Source organism: Bufo gargarizans, chromosome 11, assembly GCF_014858855.1.
Source record: "Bufo gargarizans isolate SCDJY-AF-19 chromosome 11, ASM1485885v1, whole genome shotgun sequence".
Taxonomy (NCBI): Eukaryota; Metazoa; Chordata; class Amphibia; order Anura; family Bufonidae; genus Bufo; species Bufo gargarizans.
This window is the reverse complement of record NC_058090.1, coordinates 79,671,170-79,689,895: the sequence shown is the minus strand read 5'-3', so window position 1 is coordinate 79,689,895 and position 18,726 is coordinate 79,671,170. Positions and strand designations below refer to the sequence as shown.

Genomic DNA, 18,726 nt, shown 5'->3' with positions numbered 1-18,726 from the left:
GACATGTCACTCAGCCTTCTCCACTCAAATACACCACATCTGCCATATGCACTTTCAATGTTAAGAGTTTTATTGCAGGTGCAGTGTGCTTAAATGGGGGAGACTGAGTGATTTTCCTTGACAGTCCATCAGCAGCCATTTAATGGACAGAACCTCTGTGTGGGCAGCATAAAAGACTTTACCAACAAGGGAGAAATCTAGTAAATGGAGCAGAATATAAACAAAGACTACTGTATATTAGTAAGTGCCATACAATCATCCTACAAACACATTGATCAATAGTAGAGTGAAAGTGGTCAACCCCTTTAACAACAGCACCAAGAGGGACACATGAGAACAAAAAAGTGAAATGAATTTTTTATGTCATTAACATAATTTCAAGATTTTTGCAATTAACACGATTCAAGAAACAACAATAAAATTTTATTTTTTTCACACATTTTCAATTTTAGTGCAAAATATGTTATAATAAGTTATACACTATATCTACATATATATCTTTTTTAAAGCAAAGTAGCTTGTTGGTAACCTTCTGGCCCTCAGCACATGGCCAGTCAGAACCGCCAAACTATACCATGGTCTAAAGTGAAGTGAAGTGTACCTTTTTGAGCCAAGCTCAATCTATATTTTGCTTCATTTTTTTTTTATTTTTTTTTATACATTTGTCTCCTGAGTGAAAATTCTGATGTACTGATAAAATCACTGGTGGCTTTTATGTCATTGATTACTTTTCTCTGACTGTTCTACTAGTTATAAATTTCTTGTTATTCATCTCTGGCTGAAGTAAAATAATGTAACACTTTGGAAAGAATATACAGACAAGTAGTCCCGCACTGGAAGATATGATGGCAAATATCTCCACCGCCACCATGTGTTTTCCTTTGGTGCTAAGATAAGCCGGGATAAATGTTATCCATACACTAGCAAATACCAGCATGCTAAAGGTAATAAACTTGGCCTCATTGAATGTATCTGGAAGTTTTCTGGCTAGAAAGGCAACGAGAAGGCTGACTGAGGCCAAAAGTCCCATGTAGCCCAAGACACATGCAAAAAACACTTTGGATCCTTCATTGCATTCCAGGACTATGGTTCCAATCTCGGCCACCATGTTGAACTCTTCGAATGGAGCAGAGCTACATAACCATACCAAACACAGCACTATTTGGATCATTGTACAGCATGGGACAATGTATATCGGAATTCTCAAGCCAACAAGTCTTTTTATTCGACTGTCTGGATTTGTAGCACTGAATACCATGATGACCGTTATAGTTTTGGCCAGTATCGCTGACAGACATAGAGAGAATATAATGCCAAACAATACTTGTCGTAGCATGCAGGTTATCATATTGGGCCGTCCAATGAATACTAAAGAACACAGGAAGCACAACATTAGGGACATGAGAAGAAGATAACTTAGTTCCCTGTTGTTGGCCTTAACTATGGGAGTTTTACGCTTGATAATAAACAAAAAAAGCACAGAAAATGTCAGTGCACAGCACAAAACAGAGATACAAGCTAGAGAGGAACCCAATAACTCATCATAAGCAAGGAACTGAATGGACTTTGGCAAACATTTCTCCTTAGATATATTTGGCCACTGGTCTTCTGGACACTTTAGACATTTGGCACCATCTGGAAAGGAAAAAAAATATCTAGAGCTTAATTTTCATGAGAACACCAACTTTGGGAAAAAAAAGCATGACTTGTGATACTCTGTCAGGAGTTATATATGCTATATCTGTCTATCTGTGGCCACCCCATGTGTATTGCAGTCTATCAAGGGTTTTATTAACAAGTTTTGATAATTTACTGATTTTGATTGTCTTTAACACAATTCAAAGGATGGTAAGTATGAACATATCTATATGTAATTATCAAGCTTAGCCCAAGTAAAAGTTCAATAAAGGGGTATTATTTAATATCTGCACTTGACATATTAAAGACACATATTTAAAGAGTTAACCCATAATTAAATATTAATCAATTAACCATTTGTGTTTATCAAAAATATTTTTATGTCTAAATATTACAATGAGATGCAATACATATGTCACCAATTAGTGTTCTTTTCATTTCCTGTCAGAATATCTACTTCATGTGTCCAGTACTAGAGAGAAGAAGCTTCCTCTATTGCTCTGATTTTTATTGGCTGGCCTGCACAATAGCAGGAATCACTCCACCAGTGGGGTGCAGAAGGGGCTAGTACTGAGCTACTGAGCATGTGTGACCACCAGCTATGACTCATGAGGTGGATGTTCTGAGTTGAAATCAAAAGAACAGCAGGGAATAACAAGTATAGTAGAATCATATCTAGACAAAGGGTTTTTAAAATTATTCTGATTTTAAAAAGTGCTAAAATTTATATCAGTTAACATAACAGCTTCAAACAGCTAAAATGGGGATGGGTCAGGAGCCGAACACTCACTGATCAGATCAATGTCGGAATGGGGTTTCTTGGGCCCACCAGAGGAAATTGTTCTTGAGGCCCAACCCTTATATGAATAAAGTTTAATACATTTTGATTCAAAGAAATAGGCCCTAATGGCATGTGTTTAACTCTAAATGCAAAAAAATGGGTTTCCTCCTGGACTTTTGGGACCTACTATGGTATTAGAGCCCTGATCCACCAGATGATGGTGGGCAATTCCACCCTGGATCAAATATTTGTCATGGTTTGAATCTCTGTGACAATGGCCACACCCATCTGCCTCCCAGCCAAGCTCTTGAACTAATCCCTGCTTACCTCATTTGCATAGCCAATCAGAGGGGGTTTTCCAATTTGCCAATTGAAAGAGGTGTTCCAACTGTCAATATAAATATATGTGATGCATTTAATAAAGAATTTGTCAGTTTGAACTCACATACAGCCTGACTGGTGTTAGTTCTGTGAGAATTAAAACAACACGAGCGGTCGTTTGAGGCCGGATCATCAACGGCGGAACCAGCAGATATTGTGGTCACATCAGTGAGTGCCGTGAGAGCAGAATAGAGCGAGCAAGGGCTCGTTACATTGGTGGCAGCGGTGGGATTGGCTCTTCAGTTACTGGGACACTCCAAATCACAACTAGGAATGACCAGCTACGCAGCCTGCAGGAGAGACACGCTGAAAGATTTACTTGAGAGCCGAGGAGGGATCGCTGGGACAAAGAACAAGGCAACCTTGATCAGTGAGTTAGCTGAGATGGCTCAGAGGGATGGTGATGCTGGACCTCGGTCAGTGGAAGATTTGATTCAGCAACGAGTTAGAGAGCGGTTGGCATTATATGGTGCCAACCCATCCGAGACCGCCATACAGAATGCCATCAGAGACATCCAGCTGCAGTATGAGCGGCAAGAGAGAGAACTAGAGCGACAAGAGAGAGAATTGGAGCGACAACATGAGTGGAGAATGGCGGAAATACGGCGATCACCTAGAGATACAGCACCTGTCCGTAAGTTGCCCTTTCGCACATTCAAATTATTTAGGGAAGGAGAGGAGGAAATAGAAGACTTCCTCCAGGACTTTGAGACACTGTGCTGGATACATAAAGTGCCGTCCCAAGATCAGGTCGCCTTACTGGCGAGTAACCTAACTGGCAAAGCTGCGGATGCGTATCGGGCCATGGAGGATGAGGACGCCATGCATTATAACCGGGTAAAAGAAGCCCTGCTAGCCCAATTTGCCATTACCCCTGAAGCCAGCCGGATTAAGTTTCGAGAATCCCGGAAACAAGGCAACCTAACCTACATGGAGTGGGCACATCGTCTGCAGCGGAACCTCAAGGGCTGGTACCAGGGAAGCCATGCTCATACCATAGAGGACATCACCCAGCTAGTTCTCTTAGAGCAGTTCTTTGACCACACAGGATTGGGTGCGAGATAAGCGGCCACAGACGGTACAGCAAGCAGCGACTTTGGCCAATGAATATCTGGACTCTCGGAGATCCATTGGAGACCAGCGCTATCCACTACAGCGGCCCAGTGTACCAACCTCGAGCCCAACTCCAGTATCTCAGTGGGCTGCCTCTAGACCCTTAGCCCGATCAAAACCTTCTACCGGGCATAAGTGCTATACATGTAATCAGACGGGTCATCTGCAGCGTTATTGCCCTAACCGATCCCCGAGGTACCAAAAGACTGCCCAGTTATCCAGGTCGGCGACTTATTGCCTCCAGAACGAGGCCAACCCTCTAGATGTTCAGGAAGAGTTTGGTGAGCTGTTCGAGGCTGATCCCGTCCAGGCCGCAGCTGAAGATAATTGGCAACACCATCGTCAGGCGGCATGGGTTAATGGGCAGCCGACCCAGGGACTTCGTGATACCGGGGCTACGATTACCCTTATTCAGCCTCACATGGTTCCTCAGTCAGCCCGAATCGGCTAGCCTGTGGCAGTCAGGGTAGCAGGGGGCAAGGTGCTGCGTTTATCCCCCGCCAGAGTTCACCTGGATTGGGGCTCAGGGAAGCGACAAGTGCGAGTAGGGATACTCCGTGAGTTACCCGCGGAAGTACTTTTGGGGAATGACTTGGGGCATTTGACTTCTTCTTTGCACCAGAGACCGCCATGGCCGTGACCACCCGACAACAAAGCCACCTACAAGGCAACTCCACTCCTATGGGGACCCAGGTAAGACCAAATCCTCCCACGTTACCCCGACTTGACAACCCCATGTCCTGGGATTCTCCTTCAGACGTTAGGCAAGAAACCCGGAGAGACCCTACTTTAGCGTGCTATCGGGACAGGACGGGCAAGGATCCGGGGGGATTAGGGGAAGACAGAATAGAGTGGGAGGGAGGGCTTCTTTATCGTTACACTGAAGGGGTGGGCAACGGGAAGCGCGAGGGCCCCCACAAACAGCTAGTCGTACCCCAGAAGTACAGACAGGAGCTATTGAGGCTGGCTCACTATATCCCCTTGGCCGGACATTTAGGGATAGCTAAGACCCGGAGTCGGTTGTCTCGTGCTTTCTTCTGGCCTAGGTTACATGCAGAGGTACGAGAATACTGCCGGACCTGTGAGACTTGCCAGAGGGTAGGAAAGGCGGGGGATCATCCAAAAGCCTCTCTGCACCCCATGCCGATAATTAGGGAACCCTTTAGCTGGATAGCAGTAGACATTATTGGCCCACTGGCCCGCCCCAGTGCCACTGGGAAGAAGTATATTCTTACAGTGGTGGATTATGCCACCCGCTACCCGGAAGCAATTCCCCTATCCAATATCCAGGCTGACACGGTAGCTGATGCCTTACTGCGGGTGTTTACTAGGGTAGGATTTCCCCAGGAGATATTGTCTGATCAAGGAAATCAGTTCACCGCCGAGCTGACCCAGCAGCTCTGGCGCCTCTGTGGAATTAAAACCATCCAGAGCGCACCCTACCACCCCCAAACGAACGGTCTGTGTGAGAGATTTAACGGGACCCTAAAACAGCTACTTCGGGCCTTCGTGGAGAGTAGGAAGGATGGGGAGAAATATCTTCCCCACCTACTGTTCGCCTACAGGGAGGTACCTCAAGAGTCCACAGGGTTTTCACCATTTGAGCTGTTGTATGGGCGAAGGGTTAGGGGACCCTTAGACTTAGTGAGGGCCCAGTGGGAAGGCGGAGAGGATCCGGAAGGCCTCCCCATCCTTAGTTACGTCTTGGAACTCAGGGATCAACTGCGGGAACTTACCGAGCTAGTCCATGAGAATATGCAATCAGCCCAGAGTCAGCAGAAAGTTTGGTATGATAGATCTGCTCGGAATCACACTTTTTGTGTCAGACAGAAGGTCCTAGTACTAAAACCCTTGAAGCTAAATAAATTACAGGCCTCCTGGCAGGGCCCCTACCAGGAGGTAAAACAGCTGTGCGACACCACCTACGTGGTCGTCAGCTGTGCAGACTCAAGAATTAAGAGGACATTCCACATCAATATGATGAAGGCCCTATCACGAGAGAGCTGAGGCAGTAGCCGCCATATGCGCTCCTGCCACTGGGGACTCTGAATACCTGCCGATGCTGGAGCTTCCTGCAGTCTGTAACCGTTCTGAGGGGGGTGGAAGATGTTCAGTTAGGAGATGGGTCAGGACCCCAGGAACATGAACAGGTCAGGGAATTACTCCAGGACCGGAAAGAGGTGTTCTCAACGCTCCCTGGATACACTCACTTGGCAGTGCACAAGGTGGAGACCCTCGGGCAGAAGCCCCTGAGACAATCAGCCTATAGGATTCCCAGAGCTGTGCAAGAAGCGATGTGAGCAGAGATTAGGGAGATGCTTGAGTGAGGGGTGATCGAACCATCAGCAAGCCCCTGGGCTTCCCCTGTAGTATTAGTCCCAAAACGGGATGGCACGAGCCGATTTTGTGTGGACTATAGGCGACTGAATGACTGTACTGTGACAGACGCCTACCCCATGCCCCGAGTGGACGAATTGTTGGACAAAATAGCTCAGGAACATTATCTGACGACTATTGACCTGTGTAAGGGCTAGTGGCAGATTCCCCTGGAGGCGGACGCCATTCCAAAGTCGGCCTTCATCACCTCGTTTGGCCTTTACCAGTTCCGGGTAATGCCATTCGGGATGAAAAATGCTTCGGCTACCTTCCAACGAATGATAGATCAACTCCTCGGTGGTCTGCAGGATTTTGCATGCGCATATCTTGATGACATCGCAATCTATAGCCAGACTTGGGGGGAGCATCTCAGACACCTGGGCATAGTGCTAGACAGAATCAGAGTTGCAGGCCTGACCCTGAAGCCAGACAAGTGTAATGTCGGGATGTCTGAGGTACAATATTTGGGACATAGAGTTGGATGTGGGAAGCAGAGGCCGGAGCCTGCAAAAATCGAGGCCATCCTAAACTGGCCGGTTCCCAGAACCAAGGCCCAGGTACTTGCATTTTTAGGGACAGCCGGGTACTACAGAAAGTTTGTACGCCACTATAGTGACATAGCTAAACCACTGACGGACCTGACCAAAAAGAATCTCCCTAGACAGGTCCTGTGGTCTCCGGAGTGCGAAACAGCATTTCAACAGTTGAAAACCACCCTAACACAAGCTCCCATACTGGCGGCACCTTAACAAACGATTTGTCGTACATACAGACGCCTCCATGTTCGGACTGGGAGCCGTACTAAGTCAAGTTGGCGACGACGGGAAGGAGCACCCGGTGGTGTATCTCAGCCGCAAGTTGTTACCCCGTGAAGTTGGATATGCTGCCGTGGAAAAAGAATGTTTGGCTTTAGTCTGGGCTTTAAAGAAATTGCAGCCCTACGTCTATGGACGCTCTTTTACCGTCATGACGGACCACAATCCCTTGATATGGCTAAACCGGGTGGCAGGAGAGAATGGCCGATTACTAAGGTGGAGCCTGGCTTTGCAACCCTACAATTTCACCATACAATATCGGCCAGGGCCTCAAAATGGGAATGCGGATGGATTATCCTGGCAAACGGACCTGGAATCTTAAGACTACTTTTCCAACATCCTCGAGTTGACCCGGTGAGGGTCCCACTGTGGCTGTTGGACGGTTTCCCGGGAGGGGGGGTAATGTCATGGTTTGAATCTCTGTGACAATGGCCACACCTATCTGCCTCCCAGCCAAGCTCTTGAACTAATCCCTGCTTACCTAATTTGCATAGCCAATCAGAGGGGGTTTTACAATTTGCCAATTGAAAGAGGTGTTCCAACTGTCAATATAAATATACGTGATGCATTTAATAAAGAATTTGTCAGTTTGAACTCGCATACAGCCTACACTGGTTTTAGTTCTATGAGAATTAAAACGACACGATCGGTCGTTTGAGGCCGGATCATCAACGGCGGAACCAGCAGATATTGTGGTCACATCAGTGAGTGCCGTGAGAGCAGAATAGAGCGAGCAGGGGCTCGTTACAATATTGATGATGTATCCTGAAGGATCAGTTAGGACAAGTATGACATACCATTAGGATTGAGGATCTCTCCTTCTGAGCAGGGGACACAATCAAAGCAACAAATCTTCTGCCCCTGTTGTGTAGCTCTTCTAAAGCCTTTTGGGCATGGATTACTGCATAAAGAAACTGGGGGCTAAATATAACAAATAAAATATACATATAAAATAAAAGTAGCAATATATTAATCAAGACATTATTAAGTGTTTAGAGTCAAATGCAAATTAAAAAGTCAAGGACATTTCAGGCATGTAGACATGTATACTATTCATTGCAGATGTCATGATGAGCCAATACTGAACTTATGGGATCAGTTATCAAACTGGTGTAAAATAGAACTGGCTTAGTTGTCCATAGCAACCACTCATATTCCACCTTTCATTTTCCAGCTGTCAAAAATGAAAGGTGGAACCTGAATGAGGTTCCATATGGATCATTTGGCAGCAAAGAGCATGTTCTGTTGGCCACAGAACATACTCTTTGCTGCCAAATGATCAATATAGAACCTCATTCAGGCTTCGTCCTGTTGATCTACTTTTATAAGGTACATCTTGAACTGCTACCTTTGACAACACCATTATCACTGGCCTTAGCTCAGCCGAATGTATAGGACTTGCATGGGAAGAGTCAAGCTTTCTCATACAGTGGTCCATCCAATAGAGATGGCACTGCAGGATCCTAACTTTTGTGGAGATTATCCCAGTTGATCCAGAGTATCTTCATCTGAACCACTTTCAACCTAATTATATTATACTGTATACTGTAGTTTTACTAACTTTATCTTAATATGTTTGGGTGGCTTTTGGTGGCTTTTCAGTTTAACCCCTTAGTGACATGTGTCACTTTAGCAGAGAATAACTATTCAATATTTTTATCAGAAATAAATTTCCACATTTTTACTTTATTTTGGCTGCATTTACAAAAAACTTTTACTTTTATTTAGGAGACTTACTATTTTAACATTAATTTAAAAAAAATTTAAGTACAGATTTTTTTCTGCAACAAGCCAAGTTTGCATAGGCTTATAAGTGTCAGAATAATAGAAGCCACCCAAAAGTGACCCCATTTTGAAATCTAGACCCCTTAACGTATTCATCTATAGGAGTATTGCGCTTTTAGACCCCTCGTTTTCTGTAGAAAAGCAGGAGGGAAAAAAAAATACTGTTCATTTTTTACGCAAAAGTGTAAATTTAAAGACAGATTTTTTTCTACAGAGCACTTGAAAATGAAGAAGTACATACACCACAAAATGTATCACCCCATTTCTCCTGTCTTCAGAAATATCCCCATTGTGGCCCTAATCTTATGTCTTGCTAAACAGCAGGGCCCAAACATAAAGGAGCACCCAGTGGCTTTCAGAACACAAAATGTGCTTGAAAATGTTTTAGGCCCCATTGCACACTTGTAATGGCGTTGAGCTGCCAAAACAATAGAAAACCCCCAGAAATGACCCCATTTTGAAAACTAGACCCCCTAAGGTATTGATCTAGGGGTGTGGTGAGCTTTTAGACCCCCTAGGTTTTTTGTAGAAATTGATGCTAAGCAGGTGAAAACAAATTATTTTTCATTTTTTACACAAAAGTGTCAATTTAAAGACAGATTTTTTTTTCCACAGAGCGCATGAAAATGATTAAATACACCCCAAAATGCATCACCCCATTTCTCCTTTCTTCAGAAATATCCCCATTGTGGCCCTAATCTTATGTCTTGACACACAGCAAGGCCCAAACATAAAGGAGCACCTGGGGCCTTTCAGATAATAAACTGAAAATGGTTCAGGCCCCATTGCATGTAATGGCGTTAAGCTGCAAAATGATATAAAACCCCATTTAACAAATTAGATCCCTTAAAGCATGCATCTAGTGGTGTAGTAAGCAGACTGTGTGCAAAATTATTATAGGATGAAATAATGAGTAAATATGGTTTTATTCAAATTGTTAATAACATTTTTACAGGAAATTGGAGAAAAAATATATTTAGATGGGTAACCCTGTTGCTGTCTTAGAAATCCGCCACATTCTTATCTTTGTGGTGCATACAGATGAGAAGTGAAACTGTGCACTTATATGGGAGGTAGATTTCTAAAAAGGCATTTGCCTGTACATATGACTATGTCACGGCAAACTGATAAAAAAGGGGAAAAAAACACTGAACTGTAGTGAAAGGCAACAAGTCCAAGAAAACGGAGCAAAATATCTCCAAATATGTTGCAAACCGCTATGCACGCAATCAACCAGTCACCTACAGAATATATAAAGGGACAGTGTCCAGAACCATCTGTAGGAACAGTAATGAATCACTAATTCCCAAAATGATGTCAGGATTTCTAGACATCCCTTAGTGTACTGGTGAGGAACAGCTAAATCATTAGCGATCCTCCAAATAAAACAAATATCATGCCAATATACAGTAATGTGAATGGAATTAACAGCTTTGTGTGACAGGACATAGTCATTAAAATGAGATTAGGAAAATTAAGAAAACAAATCAGAAAAGGTAAAATTTGTTCCAATGTCTGAAAAAAAATTAGCTCCACAACCCATTCCAAAAGGATCACCCCCTCCCTGGAAAGCCCACAAACTAAACAGAAAATTAGAATAAAATGACTTCCTGAAAATACGGGATCCACTCTTTTTGGTATTAAATAAAATTAAAAAATTTGCAACCGTATGATATGTCTCAAAACAGGGGTAATTGCAGAGGCCTGGTTTTGATGGGCAACTGGGCAGTAAATTCGGGTGTCCCTCATCCTTCTGTGTTTGCCACACACCCGGCATCGTTTCTGAGGATATGTCTTGCTGGTAGTGGCAGGGACGAGGTGAGGGAAGTGGCGTTCTGAAAGCCTTCAAACATCCTCAGATTCAGAGGCTTGCCTAGGTGCGGGGGACTCAAACAGGAGACTCAACCACCTTCACCTGGAAATCAAAGAAGTTAAGGGTTCCTTGGGTCTTTTTAAATAAAACAAAACTATTATAGGTAGCAATCTGAATGAGGTAGATTGCTACCTTTTTATACCAGGCCCTGTTTTTTCGCTTCACCAGCTAGGGTTGAAGTGCCTGGTCTGAGAGGTCTACACCTCCCATAAATTTATTATAATCTGTCACACAGACCAGTTTGTAATTGTTCGCAGTAGCCCCCCTTTCCCTAACTGCTACTGTGGTGTCTGCGTGCACGATGGTCAGCATGTAGACATCCTTCCTGTCCTTCCACTTCACCTCAAGCAGGTGGTCACTTGCAAGGGCAAAGGATGCTCATTTCTTCAAACGCTTGAACACCAGCAGTTGTGGGTATCCCACTCTATTTTTATCGACTGTCCTACAAGCCCCTGTGTTTGCAGCATGGAGGGATTTAAAAAGGGGTATGCCGCTATAAAAATTATCGGTGTACACATGGTACCCTTTGTGTAGAAATGGTGCCAATAGATCCCACACAATTTTTCCCGATGCCCCAATATTTTCGGGAAACCTGGGGGGTTAAGTTGGGAGTCTCTGCCCTCATATACAGACAGACCGCAGGTGTAGCTGGTTGTGCTCTCGCACACCTTATATAATTTTACCCTATATCTGGCATGCTTGGAGGGAATAAACGGACAGAAGGAAAGGCGCACTTTAAAACTATAAAGGGATTCATCGACGGATAGATTTTTATCAGGGGTATATCATTTTAAGAATAAATGCCCAAGGAGGGAAATAAGGGGTCTCAATTGATTTAGGCAGTCGTAGGCTGGGTCAGATCTCGGGGGACTTGGGAATTGTCCGAAAAATGCATAAACCGCATTAGGGCTTCATAGCGCTTTCGGGACATAACTGCTGCAAACACAGGGGTTGAGTGGACAGTACTCGCAGCCCAATACGATCGGACAGATTTTTTTTTTACAATGGCAATGTCCAGGGTAAGCCCCCAAAATTTTTTCATTTCAGGGACACTTATGTGTGTCCACCGTCTTATATAGATAGACATGGGCATTTGTACAGCAAACTGTGTGGCATACAGATTAGTTTGCTGCACAATTAATTCCAGGACTTTATCGTCCACAAATAAATGAAAACAAATCATAAGGGGCAAAATTGGTGACGTCCTTGTTAATTTGGGGAGTAGATAAAAATTGGTGTACTTGGGGGGGAAGATGGAATAGCAGGAACCCACCACCACTGGGTGGAGAATGAGATGAGGTGGCGACTTCTACCTTCATAGGGCTATGAGTCTGGGGATGGAAGCGGAGCTAGAGTCTCCGCTATCGGAAACTATTTCCGCCTCTGAAGCAGTGCCAGACTCAGTTTTCATAGCATAGAAATTCATATGCCTGTTCTGCACTGTATAATCTTTAAGCTATTTTTTTTAAAAATAAAAAGCTCAGAAACAAAAATAAATACATTTATATCCCACCCTATAAATTTGAAATTAATGAAAATAACTGACCGTCCCTAATAGACGCCTAATGACAGACACCCACTGATGGACACCCACTGACTGCCAGTAACAGACTGACACAGTGTCTCTAATGAAAATAATTTCAGTTTTTTTAATTTTTATTAGTAGGGGCTTCTGCCCTTTAATAAAACTTTTTATAAACTTAATTAGGGGCCATATTGCCCCGATCGATGTGCTGGGGGACCCGATCGGGGCATAAATAATTGCTCTCTCTCCTCTCCTGAGGAGAGAGAACCAGTGCAGGGGTGGCGGCTGCCATATAGTGTGCACATGCGCCGGGCCGCCGCCGCCATTTTTGTTGAGGTACTGGGGGGTGCGGTGAGTATCAGGACCCAACTTTCCCTTATGGGGAAGCTGGGGGACCCAATCCATGTACCAGAGACTTTCTGCCGGCAGCCGGCAGCCTGCGCCGATGACGTCTTCTCTCAGAGCGCCTGCGCCGAATCAAGACAGGCGCTCGATTTTTGAAATGCTGACAGGGCCACCCGGAGGAGGAGATCGCTGCTGGCCCTGTCAATCAACAGGAGGAGGGGGCGTTTTTTTGCGGCTGCTACCAGCAAGTAGCCGCCCTACTTGCTAGTAGACAGGTAATTATCATATTATAAAAGTATGATTTTTCCCTTATCTACAGAACGAAACTGATTAATAATATAATGTATAGATATAAAATATATCATTTAAAACCAATGGCCAGAACTTACATGACGGTGGCCATTCCAGACAATACTTCTTTCTTCAACCTGCAGTTCATTTCCTTTTGCAGAACGTGTATCTATTTTGCCGATGTTAATGTACTGATTGCCACCGTTGCGATAGAGCTGCCAGTTAAGAATATCCAGTGAAAGCGGAATATCTCCATTCTTGTCAAAGTATATTTTCTCCCCTCCAGTATTTTTAAAGTTTACTTTTTTGATATAATAAAGCAACTGAAATGAAAAAAAAAAAATCCATATAAAGTATTTAAATTGCATAATTTTGTAACAAGTTATCGCATGGTGTGTCGTACAGACATTATCTTGGGGAGGGGGGTCTTTGATTTTACTAAACAGAGTAAGGCCTGTATTACACCAACAGATTATCTGACAGATTTTCTGACCAATGATTGGTCAGATGGCCTATTACAGACACAGATCTTTTCTTATACTCACCAATACTCTGATTGGACAGATATTGGTCAGGTAATCTGTCGGTGTAATACAGGCCTAAGTCAGAAGGCTCAACCTCCGTCTATGTCAAGTTTGCATTTATCTGATTTTATTTTAATTGTAAACTTTTCTGTTATCATTGTACACAGTGGACAAATCATCAATAACATTTTATGGGATATTTGTGAATCCTCCCATAAGAAACAGATTCTAGTGATAAGTCTTCTGGTGGAATTGTTGTATTAAAGGATAGTCCAGGGTTTATTCTTTTTAAAATGCAAAAAATGATTTTAGATAAATGTGGAAAAAAAAAGACCCTAAATACTCATCTTTTTAATCTGGTGCCCACTGATTTCTGTATACCTTTGTCCAGCTGAACATGTACCGTCTAACCACATGACTACTACATCCAATCACGGACCTCAGCATTCTTGTCCGTATGGCATCAGACCGTTGTAGCCTGTGGGTGGATGCAGCAATCAGATGTACAGAAGTATGTAGAGACCTGAATGTCCATAGTATCAGTGGAGCAAGAGTGGCTGGTAAGTAAATAAGTGATGCTTTTTTGTGTTTTAAATTATTCTCAGCCTTTAGAAAAATAATAATAATGTTAATAATAATAATAATAATAATAATAAAAAAAAATCTTTTAAGAGCCAATGAATGAGTAGGCAACTATGCACCAGATAATTCTCTATTACTCTGGTTGACTAGTCCAGATTGTGCACGGGTCACTTTTGCTACTATTTTTTATATATTGAAATATCTTTACATATTGTATTAAAGTTCATCAGAAATTTGTATGAAAGGGTTTGACGTAGTCTTCATGGACTTCAGTAAAGATAAAAGCAGTGTTTATGGAGTGTATCTTAGGAAACTACTTTATCCAAATATACAGCCCATATCAGTATAAAACCTCAATAAAATCTCACTATAGTGGATTTGTACCACTGGAATAGATACATAAAACAAGTGTGCACATGAGGCCTTACTGCAATACATGATGTTCTTCTTATGAACATCACAAAGTTGGTTTATCTCATGAATAACGCAGATGAGTTATTTTCCCTAAATTAGTTTTGGGTCTCTGATTCAGTCTAATTCGCCATCAGATTCAATTCAGTCTAAATTCAAAGTTCTCCAATTGCCCTGTAAAGTCATGTATAACACTTTGAGGTCTTCTAGAACAATATGTTTATTACCAATAAAGCATTAGTAATGTCATTTTATTTTTTATTTTTATTACAAAGTGGTCCACACATGATTTCTTTTTGGTGGCAGATGCAGGGGGGATGTTTTGTCCAGTGCCCCGAATATTTATGCTGGCGGGATTTTTTTAAATTTTATTAGGCTATTCCTAGCCATCTGGGCAATCCCACAGATCATCCCCCAACCCCCCTTGTACTTGTTCTGCTACTTGCAGGCTGCGCGGGCATGAGTTCAGAACTTCAGTCACTTCAGTCCACAATTCTGTTCTGCGGCGCGTGATCCCGCGAGACCCGCCGCGGGAGGTCACGGGTCTCGTGGGATCAAGCACCGTAGAACAGAATTGCGGACCAAAGTGACTGAAGTTCTGAACTCATGCCTGCGCAGCCTGCAAGTAGCGGAACAAGTACAAGGGGGGGTTGATGGGTTCCAACATTTGTGATTAGTTTATAGTTGGGGGGTTTGCCTAATTTTAAATTAGGCTGACCATAGGTTAGGATGATCTGTGGGGTTTCCCAGACAGCTAGGCCCTTCACTGTAGTTATTAACCCCTATCAGCAGTCCCCCATTCACTGAAGGGGGACTGCTGAAAGGGGTTAATAACTGCTGTGAACGCTCCCCCCGGTGGCGATGAGGCCATGGCTTCATGGGGTGGGGGCGTGGCTTCACGTGGGCTCATGCTCCAGATGTCTTCAGACCCTAGCAACGCCCCTGGGCAGATGTCTTCTTCACTGTCTTCTGGTCTGTGGTGTCTGCCATTTTGAGCAATTTGTACAGGACAGCTCACAAAAGTTTGGGATTTGTCAAGATTAGAATCCCTTGAGACATTCATAGCAAATTCCACCGACGTAGAATAAATTTGTTTATCTCTACTAAGATTCATGAAAATTTACATTTGACGAAAAATACTAAAAGAGCGTCAAATGTATAAAAGATAGCCTGGTACAAAGAAAGCTAGCATCAACAACAGAATAACACAACAAATAGTTTCCAGTAACTCAAACTTTACCTGCCAAGGTTTATGTCTGAAAACATCTGCACAGGATCCATTGACAAATGGCCCTTGCCCTGTTATACATGTGTGCATCTGGTGCAAGGCATAGGCAATAGCAAACACTGCATTATGGATTTTGTACGTGTATCTAAAGTTGTAAACATCATACACATTGGGGTCAATACTGTCCACCTTCTCTTCTCCTGTACACCAAGGACTTTGATACTGAGAAGTATTCAAAGAAGAATAATTGTTAGAGGGATTTCCTGAAGGCCAAACACAACTAAAAGCTTTTTCCCAAAATGTTTTAACAAATAGGTCATTGGGAAATTTAGATGGATGTACGCTCTGAAGAAATTCTTTAAAACCTGGAATTTTCCCACTTGGCTGTGCCACGCCTATACTGCCATTTAAAGTTGTTAATATGTCAGTTCTTGGGAAATCAGAAGTGATGGACCAACTGGAACAGGCAAACCATACTTTATTTGTAATGTTCTTAACTGAGGCTTCCTCCATGAGAGGGATAAGGTTCTCCATCGTGGAATACACAACAATGACTGTGGCTTTCGAATTCTTGATAACATCTATGATGCGTAAAACTGACTCCATTGAGTTGTGGTTTGGAAGGATTTCCAGAAAGGCTACACAACCTCCGTTCTCTTCTACTTTCTTAATTAGTAACTGAGACCCTGATCGTCCCAATTCATTGTCCGAAGTTATGATCCCTACCCAGCTCCAGTTAAAGTAACCCACCAAATGAGCCATTTCAATCACTTCATAGTCATCATTGGGTATGGTTCTAAAGAAAGACGGGAATTGCAGTTTATCACTCAGAATTGGATGAGCTGAGGCATAACTTATCTGAAAGAAATGGAAATAAGTTGTAGAGTTAGGATAGCATAAAATATATATTATGTAGACACGTATGGTGAAGGAACTTTAAATCTTTGCTGTATATGACTTAAATTTGGTAAGAGTCTTGATTGCCGCTCTCCAACTATTTTTGCCCCATTATACTGATGTGTGTTATTTTGGCCTTCGTCAGGCGGGAATCCACAATAGCACAGCAGCTGTGGCATCTGTTAAACGCATGTACCCAAGGTTTACATTGGGAAATTCTCCCAGTGGAAAACTATGGAAGACAATGCAGTAATAAAGAGGCCTTCATGTACATTCCCTTAAAAACCATGTGCTTTTAATTACATTTAATAGTGTATGTTTTAATTGGTAAAAGTACCTGGGATATTTATGAAAGTCAATTTAAGACTATAAGATTAATTTGGAGTTATATATACTTTTATAGCTTTTCAATTATTTAAGTCTTAAAGGCATGAATAGGTGTGAATTCAGTCTTAAAGGCATTAAATGTGTGAATTCAACTCCAGGGATCCCACTGTTACCAAGAATGGGGACCCTAGTAAGGCTGGACATAGCTGTTGGCCTGATACGCATGCATGCTCAGTCTAGAGTTCAAGTGTTCTCAATAGGGAAAATGGAGAAAGTTGCTACCAGACACCTCTGGCAGAGGCTTATCTCCCCTCAGACACCTCAGGCATGTTGAATATCAGCAGTCCAATGATAAGGGGAAGGAAGGATTAAGCTGTAAGCTAAGTTAGGACATTCCCATAAACATTAGATAGTAAACCAGTCCTGCCGAAATTGGTTTGTTTGGCTAGCATCAGTCTAATGTGTCTTATGACAAGCTTGTAATTCAGCTCCCCATAGAAATTAACAGCACAGGTGAAAATCGCTCAGCTCCTCTCTGTCTTTGACTAACTTTGCTGGGCTCTCTGAAACAAGACTGACTTTGCTATGGCAGCATCTGCAAAATTAATCCCTAACGTGATAGCTACATGGCAAATTTTCACCACTTTATATTCATGGTGTGGACAAGAGGGTTGCAGAGTAAATGAGAGATGAAAGAGAAATTACAGGAAGTCATACAGTGTGTTCTTGTGATAGGCTGTGATGGAAAAATTATTGACATACAGGTTGGAGCCATGTAATTTAGTTTAGGTGGACAACCCCCGAGTGTGCTGCATTATAGAGTGGACGGTAAATGGAAAACATCTCTGGAGATTGTATATCCAGAAAAAATTGTTGTTCAATGCACTCTTCAAATCATGTGTTTTTGCGTTTTTGGGGGGTTTTTTGGACACATATTGCATACTCTTTTTAAAATGGAATGATTTTAATATGATCTTCCATAGAGAACATATTTTTATTCATCAAAATACTGTATATCTGTATATCTCTGGATTAACAAAAACTGTTGGATAATTTTTTGGATCACTGGCAAATCTTTCAAGGAGTTGGTCCATGCTGAATGTAATTGTACAGCATTCTAATCCTAGACCAATCCTGTTTGATCATACAAAAAACTATTCCTGCTATTTCATCCACCTTTGATTTCTATCTAGGTGATCTTCAGAAAAATCTGTAGAAATAGGACTATGTATGAATGTAGGAATCTGGATGGACATTAAGGATCATTATATGCATTGATTTCTATATAATATTGTATAATATTCTTACCTGAGGATATCTGTACAGGCCAAGAATCCTGGCCATTGGTATGGATGCCTTTGAAGGCATGTCCCCAACTATCGCAGATGGCATTCTTTCTGTGTGGCAGCTGAAGTTTGGCACTGTTTGCTTTTTTCCTGATAAGATCCATGTTGTCCCCATTAAAGACCTAACTTGATTATAGCAGGAATCATACAATTTGAAACCCAATGTGATATTTGGAAGAATTTCAGATGACTGATTGATTTCCCATATAGCATAAACCATAGCCAGGAGGTAGCGGTAATACCTTATGTGGAATCTGCAAAGAAAACAATAAGGGCTGAATCACATGGCCATGATTGGTCCTGATTGGTTGCATCTCGCTGAATGACCGTGACTCCTTTGACTGTATCATAGTAATTTATGATACGGTTAGTTGGTATCTGATCGTGGGGCTATTGCAGTGCACTCATATGATGATGTTAGTATACTCCAATATACCCATAATCTTATAGAGACTGACTGAATCACACATTACTATCATACAGTCAGT

At 42.6% G+C, this 18,726-nt stretch overlaps 1 protein-coding gene across 1 annotated transcript; it reads right to left on the bottom strand.

Moving 5' to 3' along the window:
- Nucleotides 1-724: 724 nt before the first annotated feature.
- Nucleotides 725-18,470, bottom strand: LOC122921334 (extracellular calcium-sensing receptor-like). Its single transcript, XM_044271311.1, has 5 exons — nucleotides 18,201-18,470; nucleotides 15,681-16,526; nucleotides 13,022-13,246; nucleotides 7,902-8,025; nucleotides 725-1,635 (listed from the first exon to the last, which is right to left on the bottom strand). Exons 1-5 carry the CDS (start codon nucleotides 18,456-18,458, stop codon nucleotides 725-727), a joined length of 2,364 nt encoding a protein of 787 aa, XP_044127246.1. The 5' UTR covers nucleotides 18,459-18,470.
- Between the last annotated feature and the right edge of the window lie 256 nt (nucleotides 18,471-18,726).